The 21,104-nt window shown below is 35.5% G+C and overlaps 2 protein-coding genes and 1 non-coding gene across 3 annotated transcripts; 2 read left to right on the top strand and 1 right to left on the bottom strand.

Annotated features, from left to right (window-relative positions):
• Positions 1 to 320: 320 nt before the first annotated feature.
• Positions 321 to 393, bottom strand: TRNAK-UUU. Its single transcript has one exon. It is a non-coding gene; the product is annotated as a tRNA-Lys (tRNA).
• A 69-nt stretch (positions 394 to 462) lies between these two features.
• LOC103696992 (cytochrome b-c1 complex subunit Rieske-4, mitochondrial-like) lies at positions 463 to 9,762 on the top strand. The gene is made up of 2 exons (XM_008778748.3): positions 463 to 740; positions 8,898 to 9,762. The coding sequence occupies exons 1-2, from the start codon at positions 566 to 568 to the stop codon at positions 9,539 to 9,541; spliced, it is 819 nt and encodes a 272-aa protein (XP_008776970.1). The 5' UTR covers positions 463 to 565; the 3' UTR covers positions 9,542 to 9,762.
• Positions 9,763 to 12,201: 2,439 nt separating this feature from the next.
• On the top strand, positions 12,202 to 19,861 carry LOC120111378 (transaldolase-like). The gene is made up of 7 exons (XM_039128387.1): positions 12,202 to 12,449; positions 13,720 to 13,891; positions 13,992 to 14,041; positions 15,802 to 16,102; positions 16,654 to 16,842; positions 16,935 to 17,117; positions 19,426 to 19,861. Exons 1-7 carry the CDS (start codon positions 12,268 to 12,270, stop codon positions 19,669 to 19,671), a joined length of 1,323 nt encoding a protein of 440 aa, XP_038984315.1. The 5' UTR covers positions 12,202 to 12,267; the 3' UTR covers positions 19,672 to 19,861.
• Positions 19,862 to 21,104: the final 1,243 nt, after the last annotated feature.

Raw genomic sequence — 21,104 nt, 5'->3', positions numbered from 1 at the left:
AATTCAGTTTTTATCTTTTTTTTTTTTTTCTATAGCATTCTTTCCATATATTGACCTATGTGCTGCCTTCACCAATCTAACATTTCACTCAAGTCTTCTATTCACTAACCAGGCTCTTTGATTTATGCAGTTATAGTTAAAGAGAATCATGAAATTTGAAACTCAATAAGAAAAAAAATATTAGAGCATATGTGCAAGGAGAAATTTTGTGAAAGAGTAAATATAATTTTATATATTTAAAACGGTATGTGCAAGGAGAAAAGTCTTTTAATTAAATTAAGAAAACAAAGGGACCAATTTAAGAAAAACAAATTTTTCTCCGCCGTCTGTGGGAATCGAACCCACGACCACATGGTTAAAAGCCATGCGCTCTACCGGCTGAGCTAAGACGGCTGGAATACAAATTCGGCAATCGATTAGATAATTATAACAACGAAAGGTCCAACCGCCATACCCTTGGCGAACCCTATTTATTTCTTGGTGCCGCTCTCCGTCCCGGAGTTCCCAGATAACCTCGAATTGTAAAAGCTGAAGGAGAAGAAAGGAGATACAGAGAGAATAGGAGATGCTGAGGGTCGCGGGAAGAAGGCTGGCTTCTCTCTCATGGAGGCCGAGCACCTCCGCCTCTGTCCTCTCCAGGAACCCCGTCCATGGTGCCGGGCATTCGTCGACCGATGACTCTAGATCGATCTCTCCCGCTCGATTCGCCCTCGAATCGGGCCTCCCCGGCACGACCAGAGGTTAGAGATGCTCCTGATTTTGTTTCTCTCCATTCGATTTAGTTTCTTGTGCTTGCACGATCTAAGAGCTACCTCTCGTATTAGTATGATTTCATGCCGTGCCGCTTGGATTTAGTTAAATATCTGGAGATAGATTTTTGCCTTCCTTCTTTTCTTGTCCAAGGATAGGCGGTTCATTGAATTTTCGCATCGAAATCATCTATCTAATCTCATGTCGGTGCTGAATTAGGCCCTTTTGCTGCTTTTAGGGTATGCAGCCTTTTGTTATTCTGGATATTTTAAAGTTGGTGCAATGTATGGAGAATGTTATCAGTTTAATGTAGATTAGCATATTAAGCACGATTTTTCTTAATTTATGGATCTTTTCTTGTTATTGAAAGGTTCATCGTATATTTGGTTTGGTGGTTTGGTTAATAGAAGTAGTTTTATTGGAGGAAAGCCTTGTTGCTTTATCTTTCTAAAGCACCAGATGTAATTGCGTCTCAGAGTTTCATCTGGAGCACAAGCTGTCAATATATACCCTGTAGCTTTTCCGAGCTGAAAAGGATATGACTGTGATTTAAAATCATTTTAAATTGTTGGGCATCTTGTTAGATTTAGTGCATATTTGGAGGTGTGTTTGCACTCGATAAAAGTGATTCTTAGTCGAAAAGCAAAATTTTGAGTGATTGGCTACAACCCAAAAGTAATTCTTGATCATGTTGAAGACCTCCCAAAATGTGGTTTACGTAAAGCTGACCTCCCCCGCTTCTGTAGATGCAGCTCGCAAGTTAACTATTGTGTTCGTGGGAAGTTAGTTTTTTTATTTTTTGGAAAATTGTGCTGGCCTTCGTTCACTTTCATCCCGACTCCCGAATGTATCAGGACTCTTTCCTTCTTATGAAGATTATCAATCTCCGAAGAATAAAAGGCAAGGAATGTTCAACTCTCCTCCTCTCTCGCAACTAGAAACCCTAACCCCAATCTCCTTGAAGAACTCCGTGGTCCTCGTTCTTTGTTTCTCTGCGCAAGATCCAATAACAAGGAAAGAGGGAGGGCATTGTCAGGGAACAGGGATCATGGTGGTGGTGGAGCCATAGATCGCATTGTTCCTGTTCTACGTGGGGCTCAAACCCCAGATCCTCTCCAGTGATATCTTGAGGGATCCTTCTGGTAAATTGTTGGTTCTGTTTATGATACTCTGTTTTCTCTACAGACCTGAGAGGAAAGTTCATGAATCTGATGCATTCAAACTTCTACTCTATTGAAGTAAAATCATTGACAATAATCACCACGTTCAAACCTCTAGACCTGAAAACCAGCTTTGTGCAGCCTCCTTTCTCGACCCTCTAGCATCCAATCTCTCTTTCAAATGCTCCTTTTCTTCCCACATTTTTTGTTCAGCATATATATTCAACAACAACACATATGGACCATCCTTTTTTGGCTCCAATTTAATAACCTTCTCTACGAAGCTATGTTCCCAATTCCATCTCCCCATACAACCCACAAGATCCAAGAAAAGCTTCCCTTGCCAACGGATCCATTTCTATCCCATCTCCCATATGAACCTCTCAACTTCTTTCAACCTCCCTGAACGACCCAACATATCAACAATACAAGCACAATGTTCCCTATTCAGCTTAATTCCATAATGGTTCACCATAGAATTGAAAATTCTAAGCCCATCATCCACAAACCTCCATGGCTACATGCAGCTTGGCATGCAAGCAAAGCAACAGAATCTAGCTTAAATCCTTTGCTCTCCATTGCTCCAAAGAATTTGAGAGCCTCTCTTCCCTTCAAAGGATTCCAAAGATGTTTCTAATAAATTTATTACAGCTATCGGGCAGCGCTTGTTTTGTTTATTGATGAAAGATTGAGAAAATATAGTCCTTCTTCTTGGTCTTTTTAGTTGCCATTTTGGATTGCTCGTATATAGAAGTTTCATCTGGTTTGGTGATATAGACTATTATACATGCTTCAAATAGATAGAATATAGTTTCTGAAGCGTACTGCTCTGAAACCTTGTGCTCTTTGATATCAGTCTAGTCATGAGAGGAGGAAATAATCTCCACTAAAAAAATATTTCTGTTTCTAGTCCAAGCATTTCTGTTTGTAGGGCACTGCAATTCTGTGAATGATTTCAGCTCTCTCCAAAGAGCTGATCTCCTCATGTACATTCTTTAATCTTCCTCCTTCAACAAAATGTGGGTGGCTTAATGCTTCCCTTTATTTCAAAAAAACAAAAACGAAAACAAAAACAAAACAAACTCCTGCCTTCAAGTTTCAGAGAGTAGAAGGTCTTCATGCAGTCTTGGTAGTGTCTTGTGATGCTTAAAGCAGCCATTGCAAACTTTGGATCTACTAGTTTTTAATGTGCCTCTCAGCATCAGCCTTGTGCTGGTTAAATGTCACGTGCATGGTCTTTTCATTTTAGAAAGGTTCTCCTTTTCCATGTCACAATTCTGATCCATTTGATATAGTTCTTAGACACCCTGGAGACCAGGGAAGCCTAGTCACTTTGTGTGTGAACTTGAATTCCTCCATGGACTTTCAAACCCTTCTCCAAAAACCTAGTCCATTGTCGGATCCTGATTATTGAGCTTAATAAACCAACTTTCAGGACTATATCATGTAGACAGAGTATGTGTCACTTGAATTGAATAGTGGTAAGAGTGGCTCCTTGAAATATAAGTATATTTTGGCTTTATTCTAGTTTTTTGGCTGACCATAATCATAGTGAATGTTGCAAATTCTGAGCAAAGTCCATGTTATAGACACCTGGATCCCTATAAGACCACATCGATGATGTGATCACCGTTCATGTTTGTGTAGGAGTTATGACCTATTCAATTTTTCCCTCCATGTTTGTATCCCTTTGGTGGAGCTATGTCGGCATCTTTTCAGGAATTCTGGAAGAAGGCTGACCATGGAATGCAGCGATTGAGAGGCATTCTTTCTCGGTGTTTATAGTGGCTCAACGCTTTTATATTTTTTATTACTCGATGTCTGTTTCAAAGAAAAAATGGCTATCGTTTGTATGAAAGAAACTAAGTCCTCTCTCCATATCTCAATCAAATTTCTTAATTTTTTTGGAACTAATATAACCTGCTTTTTGTGCTAAACTTATTAGTTCATGACATCGTACTAAGCAAAAAATGAATTCCTAGAGGCTGACCTAGTATATAATCAATTTGATCTTGCTTTGGAGTTTGCTGATAATGTGCATAGCTTCCTATACAAATAGAACTTATGCAAATTCCTTTTAATTTTCTAGTTGCTAGCATTTGTTGGAGATTTAAAAAATCAATTGGTTGCTTTGTATCGTTAGGTATCAGAGTATGTTAGTGTAACCTTCTTTTGATGAAACATTCTTAACAATTATTTTGCTTTTTTTTCATATTAACTATATGCAAAAATAATATATCATATGATTTTTATTAAATTTATTTGCATCATGGTACTCATTTGTCTTATATCTAAACAAATTTAGAATTATTTTAGGGTTTTGTCCTTTTTGGTCATTTTGTCATTCAAAAGTAGCTTTTAAATTTGCCAACCAAACTTACAGTAAACCACTTCTACAACTTCAGAATAGTTTTTAGATCTTAATAGCCAAATGCTTTTATGGCAAAAAAACTACTTTGCCCTGAAACAGCTTTTGACCTCAAACGTAGCTTTTGCCAAAAACTGCTTTTGGGCCAAAAGCTACAGCATTCCCAAACAGACTCTTGATCCCAAGAATTGTTATACTCAGGCTGCATTTGGTTTGGAAATAAGAAAATTAGGAATAGCAGTTTTAGGACTATTTGAATAGTTATGCCACAAGTTATTTCAGTTTCTGCTTGGCCACAATATTTGGAAGCGTTTTAGAATAACTTCTGAAGGAGGATTCTTGTCCATAAAAAAGTAAAATCTAGACATAATTTATGCCTCGAAATAGTGATGCAGGTCAGAAGAAGGAGAGAGAAGAGGAGGGAAGAGAAGAGAAAAGGAGAAGGCAGAGAGGGGGAGCAACTCAATATTCTGTATCTCGAATCTCAATAATGAATTTTCGATGACATTATCAATCATAAATTATCAATGCTAAATATTATTAATGTCCATACATTTATTTCACGCAATGATCAACTAACCAATAAGAATATTATATTATTAACTATTATTAACTACTATTAGCTATTTAAATTTGTACTAGGATGGTAGCTACATATAATCGTCTATAGAATATTATGGATATCATCAAGAAATTCTGAAAACTGAAATGCTATCTCTTGGCGGCGATATGCATTTATGAACGAGCTTGACCCATCACATGAAGATTCCTAAATATTGCTCATCTTTCTATCTATTGCACCGTACGATTAACCAACCAAACCATTCTGATCTGCCGCTCCACTCCTCTCTATTAGTTTGGGCTATCCAACATACCATGCTACACCTGGCTGGAAGCCTTTGAAAATTGAGCACATATATCACCTTGATCATGGGGTAGACATGCTTTCTCTATAAGTGAATCACTCTATTTGAGCTCTAGGGATGGTGGCAATACAGTGAATTGGGTAATCACCACCATGTTGGAGGCAGGTGCCTCATTAGAGGAGGCATAGGTATCATGGGTAGAAACACATCCTCTATATGGAAATCACTTCACTTGAGCTTCGGCAATGTTGGCAGTACAGTGACTTGGTTGTCACCACCGTGGCAATACAGTGAATTGGGTAATCACCACCATGTTGGAGGCAGGTGCCTCATTAGAGGAGGCATAGGTATCATGGGTAGAAACACATCCTCTATATGGAAATCACTTCACTTGAGCTTCGGCAATGTTGGCAGTACAGTGACTTGGTTGTCACCACCGTGGAAGAAGAAGATACTGTATTAGATAAGGCACATGTATCATAGGGTAGAAATGCTTCCTCTATGAGAGAATCACTCCACTTGAGCTTCGGCGATGGCGGCGGCGTAATAACTTGGGTCGTCACCACCATGGAGGATGAAGATGCGATAGGTATCATAGGAAAAAATACATCCTCTATAAGAAAATCTCTTCACTTAAGCTCCACTAAGGTGGCGAAGCAGTGATTTGGGTTGTTGTCGCAAGGGGTGCATCGATCCGAGCCAAGTAGCTTGTCATTCGAACTCGACTCGATTCGACTCGAGGTTGACTACCCTATCCAAATGCTCGAGATTTAAGTATGGAGCAGCCTGTCGTAATACTTGGTCTCCAAACTTGACTCGAGATCGATTGAGCCTTAATATTGAGCTCGAACTTGACTTGATCAAAAGAAAAAGCAATGATCGAGATCAACTCTACTCGACTCGAATGTCAACCAAGCCAAATACTCGAGCTCAAAGCCTTGGTCATAATTAAAAAATATAGTTAAAACAAAATATGAAAAGCATGGAGTAGGAAGGAGTTAGGTCGGATTAAAAAATTAATAAATATTATATCTTAAAATATTAAATTATTAATATATTATTATAAATAAAATAAAATATTATTAAAAATATATACTCGACTAGGATCGCGAGTCTTCGAGCTCAACTCGAAAAACTATTTGAGCTACTTGAGTTTGACTTGAGCTTGGCAATAGTCGAGTCAAGTCGAGCTTGTACCCTAGCCGTGCATCTTCTTTAATGAGGATGTGTTTCTACTCCATGATACTTGCACCTTCTCTAATGAGCATCTTTCTCCTCTACGGTGGTGACAACCCGAGCCACTGCACCGCGGCTATCGCTGGAGCTTAAGTGGAGCGATTTTCTTATAGAGGAAGTGTTTCTATTTTATGATACATGTGCCTTCTTTAATGAGGCATCTTCTTTCTCCATGATGGTGACAATCCAAGTTATTGTACCACTGCCATTACTGGAGCTTAAGAAGTGATTTCTGTAGGGGATACATTTCTACCCCATGCCTCTTCTAGTGAGACATCTTCCTCCATGGTGCTGACAACCCAAGCCACTATACCGCCGCCATTGCGGTAGCTCAAAAATGGAGTAATTTTCTTATAGAGGAAGCATCTCTATGTCATGATCAAGATGATATATGTGCTGAATTATGAATGCTGATTTTTCTAGCCTTGTTAGATCCAAATCCAATGTAGAAGGCTAGCATAGACAATGAGAGCACACCGAAACTGATTAAGAGGAGTGGAGCGATGGTTCAAAATGGTTTTGTTGGTGAATCGTGTGGTGCAATAGATAGGAAGATGAGTAATATTTGGGGATCTTCGTATTGTGGGTCAAACTCGTTCATAGATATGGATCACCATCAAGAGATGGCATTCCAGTTCTCAGAGTTTCTTGATGATGCCTATAATATTCTATTCTATAGATGATTATGTGCAGCTACCTTCCTAGTACAAATTTAAATAGTTTAAACCAGTTATTAATAGGTAATAATATAACATTTTTATTTTTTAGTTGACTTGTGTGAAGGACATGTATGGATGTTAATAATATTTAGCATTGGCATTTATGATTGATAATGACATGGAAAGATTGCATTATTGAGATTTGATGTCAATCAAACTTGGCCTATGTTTTGGAAGAAAAATCTCCCTCTATGATAGAAAATCTAGGGTTTACTTAACAAATTGTTTGTATAATATGGGCGTTGCTCTTAATGAATTCCCCTAATGTACTAGTTAACAACATTCCCTAATAAGTACTCTATGCAAGAGTATCTTTCACACATGAACTTATGTTGATGTAAAATATAGTGATCAACTTTGTAAAATATGGGGCACATCTAGAAAATCTACAGACTATTTGATAGTATTTAAAACTGCACAATCAAAAGCCAAACTAAAGTTCCCAGCTTCTACTTCAAGAATACCTCATAAAATCTCTCTCCAATAGTGCACCTAATGCTATATAGCATATAATTTGAAGCTACTAGAACTCAATTCCAAGCACCATGCATAAAAGACAAAACTCTCTATTCTCTGAAGTCACCCATGCTTTAGTATAGAGATCAAGACTTAATTAAATAAAATAAACCCAACGCCAATAAGGATAAAAGTCTTCTACTTAAACTACTAAAGCATCTATTAGTGCTGTAGCCCAATTTGTCCTACTTTATCTAGGACTGTCTTTATATAGAACTCCATGCTGTTCAAGATCAAAATCAAGCTCACTTTGACTTTGGCACAAATAACTAGTCTTAATAAAACTAGAACTCACAAATGAACCACCAACTCTCCTTATTGTGAAGTTTGTGCTAATGACTGTCTGTCCCCCTTGGTGTTTGTTCTGTAATCGATGGTGACTTCTAATGCACAATCATGCTTCTAATTATTGCATTGATTTGACTATTAGGTGGGATAAAATTTTAAATTATTCTATGAATTTTACTTGAACCATTTCTTCAAAATATTCTTGTTAGGGTTTGTTTGGTTGGGGCATGTGAGATTATGGGTTATTTTGATGATTCCTAGGAATCATTTATCTAGAAAAGTAATTGTGGAAGAAAATAAATTTTGCCACGTTTGGTTGGTGGAAAACTACTCAAAAAAATAGCGTCAGAAGAAGATTACTATGTTTCGTTGGAGGTAATCTTATATGAAAATATTGCTAAATTTTCAAGAGTGCCCTTGAATAAATAATTTATGTAATAACATTTTTTTTCTCGGTCTATTTGTTGGTCATTTATGGCCCACTTACATAAGCGCCGTCAATATTGGTAATTTTGAATATTGAAATATATTTACATGAGTTAATAAATATTTTTAAATTAATTATACATATATTTGAACGTATTTTTTATTATAAATAAATTTTGTATTTTGATATATAAAGGAATATATTAATTATTAATGAATGTTATGTTAGATTTATTGATAATTAATAAATATTTGTTAATTATTTATTAAAAATTAATAGATGTTAATAAATATATTAATATATTAAATATATTATTATTTATAAATATTATTAGTCAATGTATAAGTATATTTATAATTTATTAATATAATGTTAATATAATATATATTAATATAATTAATACAATATTAATATAATATAAGTTATGGTATTTCTGTCAAGAAAAGATAATTTCAGATTACCTCCACTTGGTAATCCAGCATTAAATAATCCAGAATGTCTCAAGATTCATGGAAATAACTTATGATACTGAAAAGTGTTTTTCTTGTGTGATTTTTTAACCTGCAGGATTTTCATCTGAATCTCTCATCCCTAGACATCAGGACATGGGGTTGGCTGACCTTCCTGCAACAGTGGCAGCTATGAAGAACCCAACCTCAAAGATAGTCTATGATGAACACAACCATGAGCGATTTCCTCCAGGCGATCCCAGCAAGCGAGCATTTGCTTACTTTGTTTTGAGTGGGGGGCGATTTGTGTATGCTTCTTTGATTCGTCTCCTAGTCCTTAAGTTTGTGTTAAGCATGTCTGCTAGTAAGGATGTCCTTGCTCTAGCTTCACTGGAGGTTGATCTCTCCAGCATTGAGCCTGGGAGCACAGTTACGGTGAAGTGGCGTGGGAAGCCAGTGTTTATAAGGCGCCGGACTGAGGATGATATCAAGTTGGCCAACAGTGTGGATGTGGCATCCCTTCGCGATCCTCAGGAAGATGCAGCTAGAGTGAAGAACCCAGAGTGGCTCGTGGTGGTTGGGGTCTGCACCCATCTGGGTTGCATTCCCCTGCCCAATGCTGGAGATTTTGGTGGCTGGTTTTGCCCATGTCATGGGTCACATTATGATATCTCCGGTAGGATTCGCAAAGGCCCGGCTCCATACAACCTGGAGGTGCCTCAGTATACCTTCATGGATGAGAACAAGTTGATGGTAGGCTAAATTCTGTGTTTTGAATGTTGTGGTATGATTCTCTATATAATATTTGTCTTTTACTTGCCTCTGCTGGATATTACAAGTTTTCTGGCACTGGATCATGAATAATCGCGATCACCTTGGCGAGCACATTATTAAGGTGGAACATGTGTATTGCACCTTGTAAACTTATTGGAAATATCTTCTATTAGCTTCTTGCCCTGTTCACCAGGGTAAATTCTGGTCAATGGTAGTCTCCTCATGCCTGAGAAGATGTTGTAGATTTACAAACCTCATGGTTTTTGTTATGCTTGGAGACCATGGGACGTATTGCCGAGAGCTCAATATTCATAGCATGTGGTTGTCAAATTGGAATATGTTATTTGCGTGCTCATGCATTAATGTCAGTATAAGTGCATGGATATACGAGGCATAGGTTTCGATTTATCTTTATATCATTCTTCTTTTTAGCTTGACTCTCAGCAGGACCATTAGTATCCTTCACTGGATCTTTAATTCAGAAGTTACTGGTTTTGATTGGGAAGGCTAATTAATTTTTTTTTTTGTTTGTTTTTTGGTAGAAAAAGACTCATGATTATTGCTTATCAGTTTCTTTAATGGAGAGGAGCATCTGTAATTGCATCAATTTTATAATTGTTTGGTGTGAGTTTGATAAACGAACTCTTGATTCAAGTTATATACTTTTTCTTCCTGAGTTATTATTTGGAATTAAACATGAAGTCATACGTTTACTAAAGCATATGTATAAGTGAAATACATGGCAGGAGAGAACATCCAAAGAATTTAAGCTTCCTGTCCGGAGACCAAGTAGGGATGGTGCATCTCAAAGAAATTAAGCTTGGACAGTGTTGACTCGGACGCCCCTCCTTGTTTTTTCTCAAAAAATAGAAGGATTCAGCTTCCTTCACTCCCATCCACGGTTGGATCATGCACCGTACAGCTCTCAAAGCAATCACAGGATGATGGATATAACAAAGATCCTCCCTGAATCTAGGTTCGTTTCAGAGAGAAATCACATTTTAGACTCCAAATCCCATTGGAAGACTTCTTCATAGTTCGCGAGGGAACGTCCCTTCACTCCAAGGCTGAGACAGAAAACCCCAAGGGAAATGATCTCTTCCCGAGATGAAGAGCCATCTCACTCGGCGCTGTGACGTCTTATAAGGAGAGCGTGGGGGGCAGCCTCATCTGACGTAGCTGGGATTTCCTTCGGAAAACGACATTCCGGAGCTCCACTTTGAGGGACGGTGCTGCTGTGCCTTCCCCAACTTTTAATTCCGCTGCTATATGGCTCAAAAGACCGTCTCAATCCGATCACTAATTTACAGGCTTTGCAATTTGCACCATCCATATTACTAATGATTGTGATCCCCAACCACCCAGGATGCTTAAAATTGAAACTGACTTCCTGGTGATGGCTACTGCTAGTTTACTTATTCCATAATTTTTATATAATTTAAATAAAAAATAGAAATTTCAAATATTAAATTAGAAAAAGAAAAAAAATAGTTTCCAAGTATCCAAATCCATCTTTCTTTCTTTTTTCTCCAACTTCTTGGAATATCAAGTAAATCATTTAAAAATTATAGATCTTATTAATATAACAAATACTATTCTAACAAAAAAAAATATTTTTTTAGTACTAATTTACTGAAAAAAACAATAATTAAATTGAGTCGAACACATCTCTTCTATATATATATATATATATATTTGAAGTAAAACCAAGTCAATGTATAATCTATGCAGAACCTGCCTTTTATGGAGAAGAAAGCATAACTACTAAGTTATATTTTGGTTGTTTCCCTCATACAATTAACATCTTTTAAAAAAAACAATATATATTTCATTTTCAATAATTCAATTATCAGATAGAATTGTTTTTTGACAATAATTTAAATAGTCTAAATATAGTATTTAAGCAACCTTCATAGATCCTAATAGTAGAAAACTTAGGTATAACCTCGTCAAAAACAGCTATTTACTTGGCCACTACTCAAACATTTTCCACATAAATTAAAGATAACATTGTAACTCAATAAAGAGTTATGAGTAATTTAATCATTTTAATTCAAAAAAACTACTCTTTAGACCACCACCAACCTATCAAATTATTTCCATTTCGATATTACCCATGTTCTACTCCTCCGACTCTCTTCACTTGGACATTAGGCCTTAACTAATTAGGAATAAAATTGGACAAATATCAGTATATTTATATATATAATTATTTTGTTTGATAAATACAGATACGAATATGAATGCTAGTTTTATGTAAAAATCTATATTTATATTTATATTTATTTTCAACGGATATGGATACAAATTGGGTCTGAAAGTATAAATAAAAAATACTAAGTGAAAGATAAATTAATTTAATATAATTTTAACATGGTCATTTATTTTTTTTAAAAATTATGATTACTATATATTAAATAAAATTATAAATAAAAATAAATATTTGAATGTATATGGGATAGTTGTTTATTTATATTTATATTTATTTATTTTTATTGAATATAGATATGATTATGAATAAGCATATTATTGGATGCCAAAATTTACACCCGATTCAATGGATCCGGACATCAGACAACTTTCACCCCTATAAGTAACCCTTCTTCCCTTCGTCTTTAATTAGTCTTTACTTCAAATTATCTAATCAGAATCCATAAATTCTCTCTCTCTCTCTCTCTCTCTCTCTCTCTCTCCCCCCCCCTCTCCCTCCCTCCATGGCTTCGATTTCTAAGCTCTCAAACGCTAACCTCGCCGCCGCTTCTTTCCGCTCCTCTTCCGCCCTCCGATCCGAGCCGAAACTCTCACCCAACTTCCGCACCGGGGCTCCGATTCGGAAGCGAGTCTCGCCTCTCCGCCTCTCGATTCAAAGAGATCGTGTGGAGAGGAGCTCATTGGTGTATGCTTCTATTATCCCTCCATCTTTCTTTCTCAATGCTTTCTCCCTCTATGTTTTGATTGTTTTAGTTCTTGATCTGTAGGTTTCAATTCATTGTTTGAACAGTAGATCAATTCAAAGATTCTGAAAGGTCGCTCCTTTTTTGTTAGAAAATTATATTTTTTATTTATAAAGTTGATGAGCTTTTGCTATTTTGTTCTTCTGTTTGGTCGAGGCAGTCTAGTTACAATGGTTGAGAAACTGAAGAGCTTGAGTTTGGTTGGTTTGATTTCTGTTTTGTAAAAGACTTGGATTAGGTTTATGATTGCAACTTGACCATTTAAAGTTTAAATGTCATATATATAGTTTTGCTGAAAGTTTCAATTTTGTGTATGGTTCTATGTATTGTTCTGTCAAAGGAATCTGAATTAACCTAAGCTATGTTGGTAAGTTATTACCAGAGCATTTTTTTTTCTTTGTTTCTTGTCTTCAATTCTGAAATCTCTCTCTCTCTCTCTCTCTCTCTCTCTCTCTCTCTCTCTCTCTCACTCTCAAATTTGAGCTTTCCTTTTTTTTTTCCCCCGCAAAGTATGATCATTAAACTTGAGCCCCACATTGGGGGTCGCACTAAGAGCCTAAACGTGACTCCCATAACGGAAAAGGAGTTAGAAACGCATGGAGACAAAGTATTCAAAAATTAGCACGCAAGAATATTATTTTTTTAAAAAAAGTAGAGGTATTGCATTGGATCTAGAACTCTTAAAAGGATTAATCAGCTTGTATAGATGTAGAATGCTCAAATAGATGAAACGATGTAGAGAGAAAGAGCTATCTAATGAGAATAGAATTTTAAGATAAAACTCTCATTTGTTATTATTTTTTTTAAAAAGTAGAGGTATTGCATGGGTTCTAGAACTCTTAAAAGGATTAGTTAGCTTATATAGATGTAGAATGCTCTAATAGATGAAAAGATGTAGAGAGAAAGAGCTATGTAATAAGAATGGCATTTTAAGATATTTGGGGCCATGCGAAACTCAATTCAACACCTTGAAGTGGGTAAAGTTTCCAGAATACCCAAAGGAGTTTGAAATCTTGTGTTAGTAATACAAGCATGGATGCATGCATCTATGCATGTGTATGTGTATGTATACAGATACATCTGCAAGAGTATGCATGCCTGTGTATGCACCATAATGTGCGTGAGGTTTTCCATTGTCTAATTTTTAACTTTTATTCTGACTTTCTGAGTTGGCACTTTATGAAGATTTTTTCTGTCAACTCTATATTCCAGTGTGAGATGTTCCGAACAAGATGGAAATGGTGCTCCAGCAAAGAGAACAGCACTCCACGACCTTTATGAGCAACAAGGGCAATCTCCATGGTATGATAATCTTTGCCGCCCAGTAACAGATCTGCTTCCACTCATTGCGAGTGGAGTTCGAGGAGTTACTAGCAATCCTACGGTACCTTTCTTATTTGTTGAAAGTTAAAAAAGCCTTTTTTCAACATTTTTAATCTTTAGCCTTCAAATCTGATTATCAGCTCTGCGTAATGCTGTTGCAGATTTTCCAGAAAGCAATTTCATCATCCAGTGCCTACGATGAACAATTTAGGTAGCTAACTATCTGTCTAACTCCACTTTGTTAATTCTCCATTCATACCACATCATCTGGTGCAGATTTTCTTTATGCATCAATTTTTGATGTTTTGTTACCTCAAACTTTTAGTTTTTATTTTAATGCTAAAGTAAACACCGCTGCAGAAATAATGGGCATATATATAATATCTTTAGGACAGTCAGCAGCAATTGCTGGATTTTCAGCATCGCTTATACACTGCAGAAAACATAGCATTGTTTTTTTTTTATTAATTGGTAGAATAGTTCACTCGTCATAGTGATTAATTAGTTCATGCTTTCTCATCCTTTGTGCATAATATTCTCTAGAAAGCATTTACTATGCAAAAGTGCTGCACAACAACTGTTTTTCCTCTAACAATTTCTCATTTCCCTTCGACAAAGAATGACTAATAAAAAACACCAGATAATGAGTACAATAACATTGCTATTTCTTACAAAGACATAGATATTATTTGTAATTTCTCGTTGGTACGAAAATTATTCATCACTTTGCTTATCGTGCTTGTCTTATCATTCAGTTGATGGCGGTTAGGAGATGTGTGGACCATGCTAGGCTGGCCTTGGGACAGAATGTTATGGTCAAAAGATTTATTTTTTGGCCATCATATATTATATCATGCTTGGCAGGGCAGGCACTTTTGGTTTTCTATCAATTGGTAGTTGGGGCTCAGAAGACATAATTTTAAAAGAATAAGGTTGGATTTCTTGGAAGTCTGTCAATGTGAAACTGCATCACAAGAAAGAGATAAAAAAACATCCTCTTAAGACCCTTAAAAAAAAAAAGACATCCTCTTATGGAATTAGTCGCATTTCTCTATTGATGTAGTCTAAACCTTCTCCATGTCAATGTTGCAAACCATCATTAGCCTTCTTGCTTTTAGAATGCAATCGTTCATGCCCAATGTGATGGATCTCTCTCAATGAAGGTGCTGGATGACATATGTTGGATGTTGGGAGCATAATTTAGTTTTTGGCCATCATGTATTTTATCCTGATTGGCAAGTACTTTTGATTTTCTATTATTTGGTAGTCAGGACCCAGGAGACAATATCTTAAAAGAATAGGGTTGGATTTCTTGAAAGTCAGTGTGAAAACATATCACAACAAAAAATATAAAAGACATGCTCCAATTAAATTAGTCACATTTCACAATTAATGTAGTCTAACCCTTTTTCATATCAATGTTGCATACTAACATCAGCCTTCTTGCTTTTAGAATGCAAACCTTCATGCCCGATTTGATGGATTTCTCTGAATGAAGGTGCTTCACAACAAATGTTGGATATTGCAAACATAATTTGGTGAATGTATTTTATCTTAGGTCACCTGTTTCTTTTCTTATTTTGATAACTCTGCATGTCTTCCTAACAGTGTAATATCTTCACAAAAAAAGGACACATACCCTACCTTCACACACATACATACACACACACACACAAAAGAAAAGAAAAGAAAAAAAAAACAAAAAAGGAAGGAGGATGTATCTCCTGCAGAGATGTCCGTACATAACTGCTTCATGAGATTTGGGAACCAGGAAAAAAAGTACTTTTGATAAAACATAGGTTACAGTGAATTTTTATTATTTTTATTTCTATACCTTTAAATCTTTATTAAAAAGTTCACTGCTTGAGACCATCTCAGGTATGAAATTACTGTTTTTTGGAACATGTACATCTTAGTCAGTTTAAAGTAATGTCTTCTATGTGATAATCTATGAATTCATGATGATTTCAGGCAGCTTGTTACAGCTGGAAAAGACATAGAAAGCATTTACTGGGAGCTTGTTATAAACGATATTCAAGATGCATGCAAGCTTTTTGAACCTATTTATGAACAAACAGATGGCGGTGATGGTTATGTATCTGTTGAAGTCTCTCCTAGACTTGCAAATGATACCAATGGAACTATTGAAGCTGCAAAATGGTTGCACAAAGTGGTTAATCGTCCCAATGTCTACATAAAGATCCCAGCTACTGCAGAATGCGTTCCTTCAGTTAAAGAAGTAATCTCAAATGGTATAAGTGTCAATGTTACAGTAAGTTCCATTGCTTACGCTTCTCTTGCCTGCTTATTGGTGATTAGGATTAAAATTTCAGAATGTGTTGTGTGCACTTGTAGAATATATAGTTGATTCATGCCCCATTTAGTAATCATATGTCTACATGATTTTATCTTTGTATTAAGATCATCGTCATTTGTATTGATCTGATGCTTAAATCTGTGAGACAGATGTTTCTTTCTAAACAGACGTGGATAGAATATGAGACTTAATAGAGAAAGTTTTCTACCAGTGTCACCAAGAAAACTTCCATTTCCTTGCCCATCTTAACTCTGCCTTCTCTCTTGCTGGAAGTTCTGACCACCCATCAATTGTGCACAGTTTTTTTTTTTGGTGTTCATTTTCTTTCTATTGATGTGCTTAATGTAATGTCTTTCAATTGTATTTTTCTTTTGATTTTGATCTAAATGTCATCTCCCAATGGAGATCTAGTTATTCTATTTTGATTTATCAGTGAACTCCTTTGCATTTAACCTTAGTGTCGTATGTTGTTCATATGATTGATTAGTATGTATTACTGATGACAGCTGATCTTCTCACTATCAAGATATGAAGCAGTCATTGATGCTTATTTGGATGGCCTTGAGTCTTCTGGGCACGATGACCTATCTAGAATTACCAGTGTAGCTTCTTTTTTTGTCAGCCGTGTGGACACCCTTATAGATAAGATGCTTGAAGAAATTGGGACACCTGAAGCTCTTGATCTCCGAGGCAAGGTAAAAATATAAAATGCCTTATGACCTATGTTCATTTGGAAACATGGAAATGCTAGAAGTCTGATCATGGTTTTATTTTAAAACTGCTTTAGGCTGCAGTGGCTCAAGCTGCTTTGGCATATAAGCTCTATCAAAAGAAATTTTCTGGTCCAAGATGGGAGGCCTTGGTAAAGAAAGGTGCTAAGAAGCAAAGATTGTTGTGGGCATCAACCGGTGTTAAGAATCCTGCGTATCCTGACACTCTGTATGTGGATCCTCTCATTGGACCTGACACGGTGAGCCTCAATATTTCTTACTCATTCGATTATAATTTCTCTTAGAAGTTTCAGATCATGCATAATAGAAAAAGAGGCTGTTTTATATATAGACTAGCTTTTTTCTTCTCTTTTTTTTGTGTGCGTTTTAATCTGCATACTAGTATGATTCAGCATAGCCAGATTTACTTGTCACATGAGTACTCATATATATATATATATATTTTTGGTGCACCTGAATGCTATGAACAGTAACCTAACTTAGAGGACTGAATATTATCGACTTGGAAAGAAAGCATTAGGAAATTAGTAATTTCCATGGAGTTCATCTATTTACTAAAGCAATTCAGGCAAATCAGTACCAATTTGTAGTATCACATCTGCTAACTATTTAGGCCCTGTTTGGGGGAGCTTTTGGAGGGCCAGAAAGCACTTTCTGGCCCTTCAAAAGTACTTTTAGATGAAAAACTGTGTTTGGTAAATTTTTCAAAAAGTTGTTTCAGCTTTTGCGGGAAGCTGAAAACAGCTTTTGGGAGGAAGCTCCAATTTGGAGCTTTTGGGAGGAAGCTGTTTCAGCTTTTTCGGAAAGCTGTATTTTTGACAAAAATACCCATATTAAAATAACATAATTACATAGTTTGTCCCTTTATAAACCTAAAAATCTGCTGGAGCCAAGAATCCTAGCCGTCAAACTTCCTTCCGTAAGAAAAGGTATTTTTCTTTTCAATTTTTGTTTACATCTCTTGAACCACATTTTAGAAGAAAAATTTTTTAATCCTTTTCGATACCTTCCCAAATCAATCTATTATTATTTTTTTTTATCATCAACCTCGCGGCCCACGCTGAGGTCCTCCTCGAGCGTGGACCACGAAGAAGAGCCTCTGGATCGCGGAAAATTATTTTATGAAAAATTATGAAAAATTATTATGGAAAATTATTTTATAGTAATAATTACAATATTTTATACCTTTATTTTTGTGTTATACTATAAATATAATATCATATTATATTATATCATAATACATTAATATGCTATGTTAAATAATTTAATATTATGTTATATTATGAAAAATTAATTTATACTAATAATTATAATATTTTATACCTTTATTTTTGTATTATACTATAAATATAATATCATATTATATTATATCATAATACATTAATATGTTATGTTAAATAATTTAATATTATGTTATATTATGGAAAATTAATTTATACTAATAATTATAATATTTTATAACTTTATTATTGTATTATACTATAAATATTATATTATATTACATTACATTACATTATAATACATTAATATGTTATTTTAAATAATTTAATATTATGTTATATTATGGAAAATTAATTTATAATAATAATTATAATATTTTATACCTTTATTATTGTATTATACTATAAATATTGTATTATATTACATTACATTATAATACATTAATATGTTATTTTAAATAATTTAATATTATGTTATATTATTAGAAATTAATTTATACTAACAATTATAATATTTTATACTTTTATTATTGTATTATACTATAAATATAATATATATTACATTATATCATAATACATTAATATGTTATGTTAAATAATTTAATATTATGTTATATTACCAAATATTAATTTACTCTAATAATTATATTACTATTATGCTATATTAACATAATATTATTTTATATTACAATAATATTATACTATATCGTATATTTATGTATTAATTTATGTTATGTTTTATTATGTTCTGTTGTATAATACTATGCAATGTCCTTTATGGTAATTTTGTCCTACAAAAGTATTTTCTCAGTTTGTTTACCAAACATAAAACAAAGTACCACAGCACTTTACGAATGTAGTTACCAAACAGCAAACAGCTTTTTATAACAGCTCTACTTCAGACAGCTCTACTTCCAACAGCTCTACTTCTAACAGCTCTACTGCCAACAGCTCCCCCAAACAGGGCCCTAGTAGTTCTTTCAGCCACACAGGCAATGGTAAGATGGCATTCAGGTTCCACCTAAGCCTGACTTTTTACTCAAAATGTGGATAACTTGGGGTCCGGAAATGGTTTTGCCACAAAACTAGATGCTATCATATCATTATTTTAATTTTTAGATAGAATATTATTATTATTATTATTATTTTTGTCAAAGATCATGTAAAAAACTAGTATTTGAGGATGCAGGTTTCACACTCTGGTATATTCAAAGCCTAGTTAATTCAATCTGGTATTTATGGACTTTAGATCCCCTCAAAAAAGTCATGGACTTCAGAGAGCATGGCTGACTAAATTATGCACATGTTTGATCTTCTATGCTTTCAGGTTTCCACCATGCCTGATCAAGCTCTGCAAGCCTTCATTGACCATGGCACCGTTTCAAGGACCATTGACTCAAATCTGTCAGAGGCTGAGGGTATCTATAGTGCGCTCGGGAAGTTGGGCATTGACTGGAACAAGGTTGGGTCTCAGCTTGAAGTTGAAGGTGTCGACTCCTTCAGGAAGAGTTTCGACAGCTTGCTTGTTAGCCTGCAAAAAAAGTGCGATTCCCTCAAGCTGGTCGGTCTGTAGGTGGAAGCTAGTGTTTCAGTTCCCAGCTATCAGCTGTCCTAAATAAAGCTGGGTTGGTTTTTTAACTTGTAAATTGTTCCTTGTTGTAAGATGTCGTCTGCTTTATGTGTACTAGGCAGGCTGCGAATATATGGTTTCTGAGGATACTACATAGCAAGTAATAGCACCAATTTAGAGCCATGAATTTTCAGAGGGGATCTAAGCCAACGAAGATCTCAAGGAAATGAATTGGTAGCCAGCAATCCTTCAGCCAGTGCCACCTTCCTTCACCTACATCCTTTCCAGAAAAATCAGGTTCATGATTTATTGCATTCTACTAGATATTCAAATGCAGCCAATCGGCACGGTAGTTTGATGCTTCTGAAGTAATTTTAAAGCTTTAATAGTTTTAGGAATGTAATAGATTTTAAATCCCATGAAACCAAATCATCATAAGAATCTGTGGTTCAATTTGGTTACTTATCCTATGACCTGTCCAGATAGAACTCCAAGGAAGTTGTATTGATCATAGATCATAAATCATGCTAAAACTGGAGAGAATTAAACAGTTGAGATATAGGTTTTTTCTGTACTGCTGAGATTGGAATAGCATGTAGAAGAATTTGGGAAATCCAAAATAGAAGTGTCTCTTTTCTTAGACTTCGATCAACAAAGTGCACACCAATTTGGCCAAGCAACTGGATCAATTAGTGGTACGAAGATTTCAGAACAAGTGAATGGATTATCTTTGTACCATAAAAGAAAAATGAAATCGATCATCTTACGTCCTATTTTGTGTTAGTACTGTAGGATTTCAAGGGTAAAATGGAAAAACAATTGAAAAATCTTCCATAGTACTAATGTTTAAAATGATGCAGAAAACATGGTAAAGTTAACACAGATTGAAATGATTAAAATTGAAAGCAGCAGAGGTTCTCTGCCTACTAATGTACAAAACCAACCTGAAAATGGTAGTGATTGGGAGTTCTGGTTCGGTCTTGTAGGTGATGAAGACACCACTTTAACTGATTCAGAAGTAGCTCTTCAGAGAGGCGTAGCCTAAGGTGTGGAGGGCGTAACCCAGAGGCAGCTCAACTAGGTTGTGGAACCCATTGGCACCATCCATGATTGCACCAAAGTGCTGGATCCACTTCCTTCCTATAGAGTCTATGCTATAATCCTTGCTTTACCAATCCTAGCCTGCTCATCCCTAGAGATCCTCTCTCAACCATCCGTTACTTACCTAACCCTCCCATTTCAAATTCAAACAGACCTTTGGTTCCATTATTGGGACTTATAGGTTGGAAACCTAATTGATGCAACTCCTAAATTTCATCTCTCAAGCAACTCCATCATGATGGTGAAAGTTCCTCAAGCTCCAATGTCAGCTCCTCAGCTACCATCCTAGTTACCAAAGTGATCTCATAATTCTTGCACGCACTGAAACATCCTCA

This window comes from Phoenix dactylifera, chromosome 7 (assembly GCF_009389715.1).
Source record: "Phoenix dactylifera cultivar Barhee BC4 chromosome 7, palm_55x_up_171113_PBpolish2nd_filt_p, whole genome shotgun sequence".
NCBI classification, from domain to species: Eukaryota; Viridiplantae; Streptophyta; class Magnoliopsida; order Arecales; family Arecaceae; genus Phoenix; species Phoenix dactylifera.
The sequence above is the reverse complement of the archived record's forward strand: the minus strand, read 5'-3'. Positions and strand labels throughout refer to the sequence as shown.

Coding starts and splice junctions, on each gene's coding strand:
- LOC103696992 (XM_008778748.3), top strand. CDS start 566: ATGCTGAGGGTCGCGGGAAGAAGGCTGGCTTCTCTCTCATGGAGGCCG. Junction 741..8,897: donor CCTCCCCGGCACGACCAGAG/GTTAGAGATGCT, acceptor TTTAACCTGCAG/GATTTTCATCTGAATCTCTC.
- LOC120111378 (XM_039128387.1), top strand. CDS start 12,268: ATGGCTTCGATTTCTAAGCTCTCAAACGCTAACCTCGCCGCCGCTTCT. Junction 12,450..13,719: donor GTGGAGAGGAGCTCATTGGT/GTATGCTTCTAT, acceptor TCTATATTCCAG/TGTGAGATGTTCCGAACAAG. Junction 17,118..19,425: donor CTCTCATTGGACCTGACACG/GTGAGCCTCAAT, acceptor CTATGCTTTCAG/GTTTCCACCATGCCTGATCA.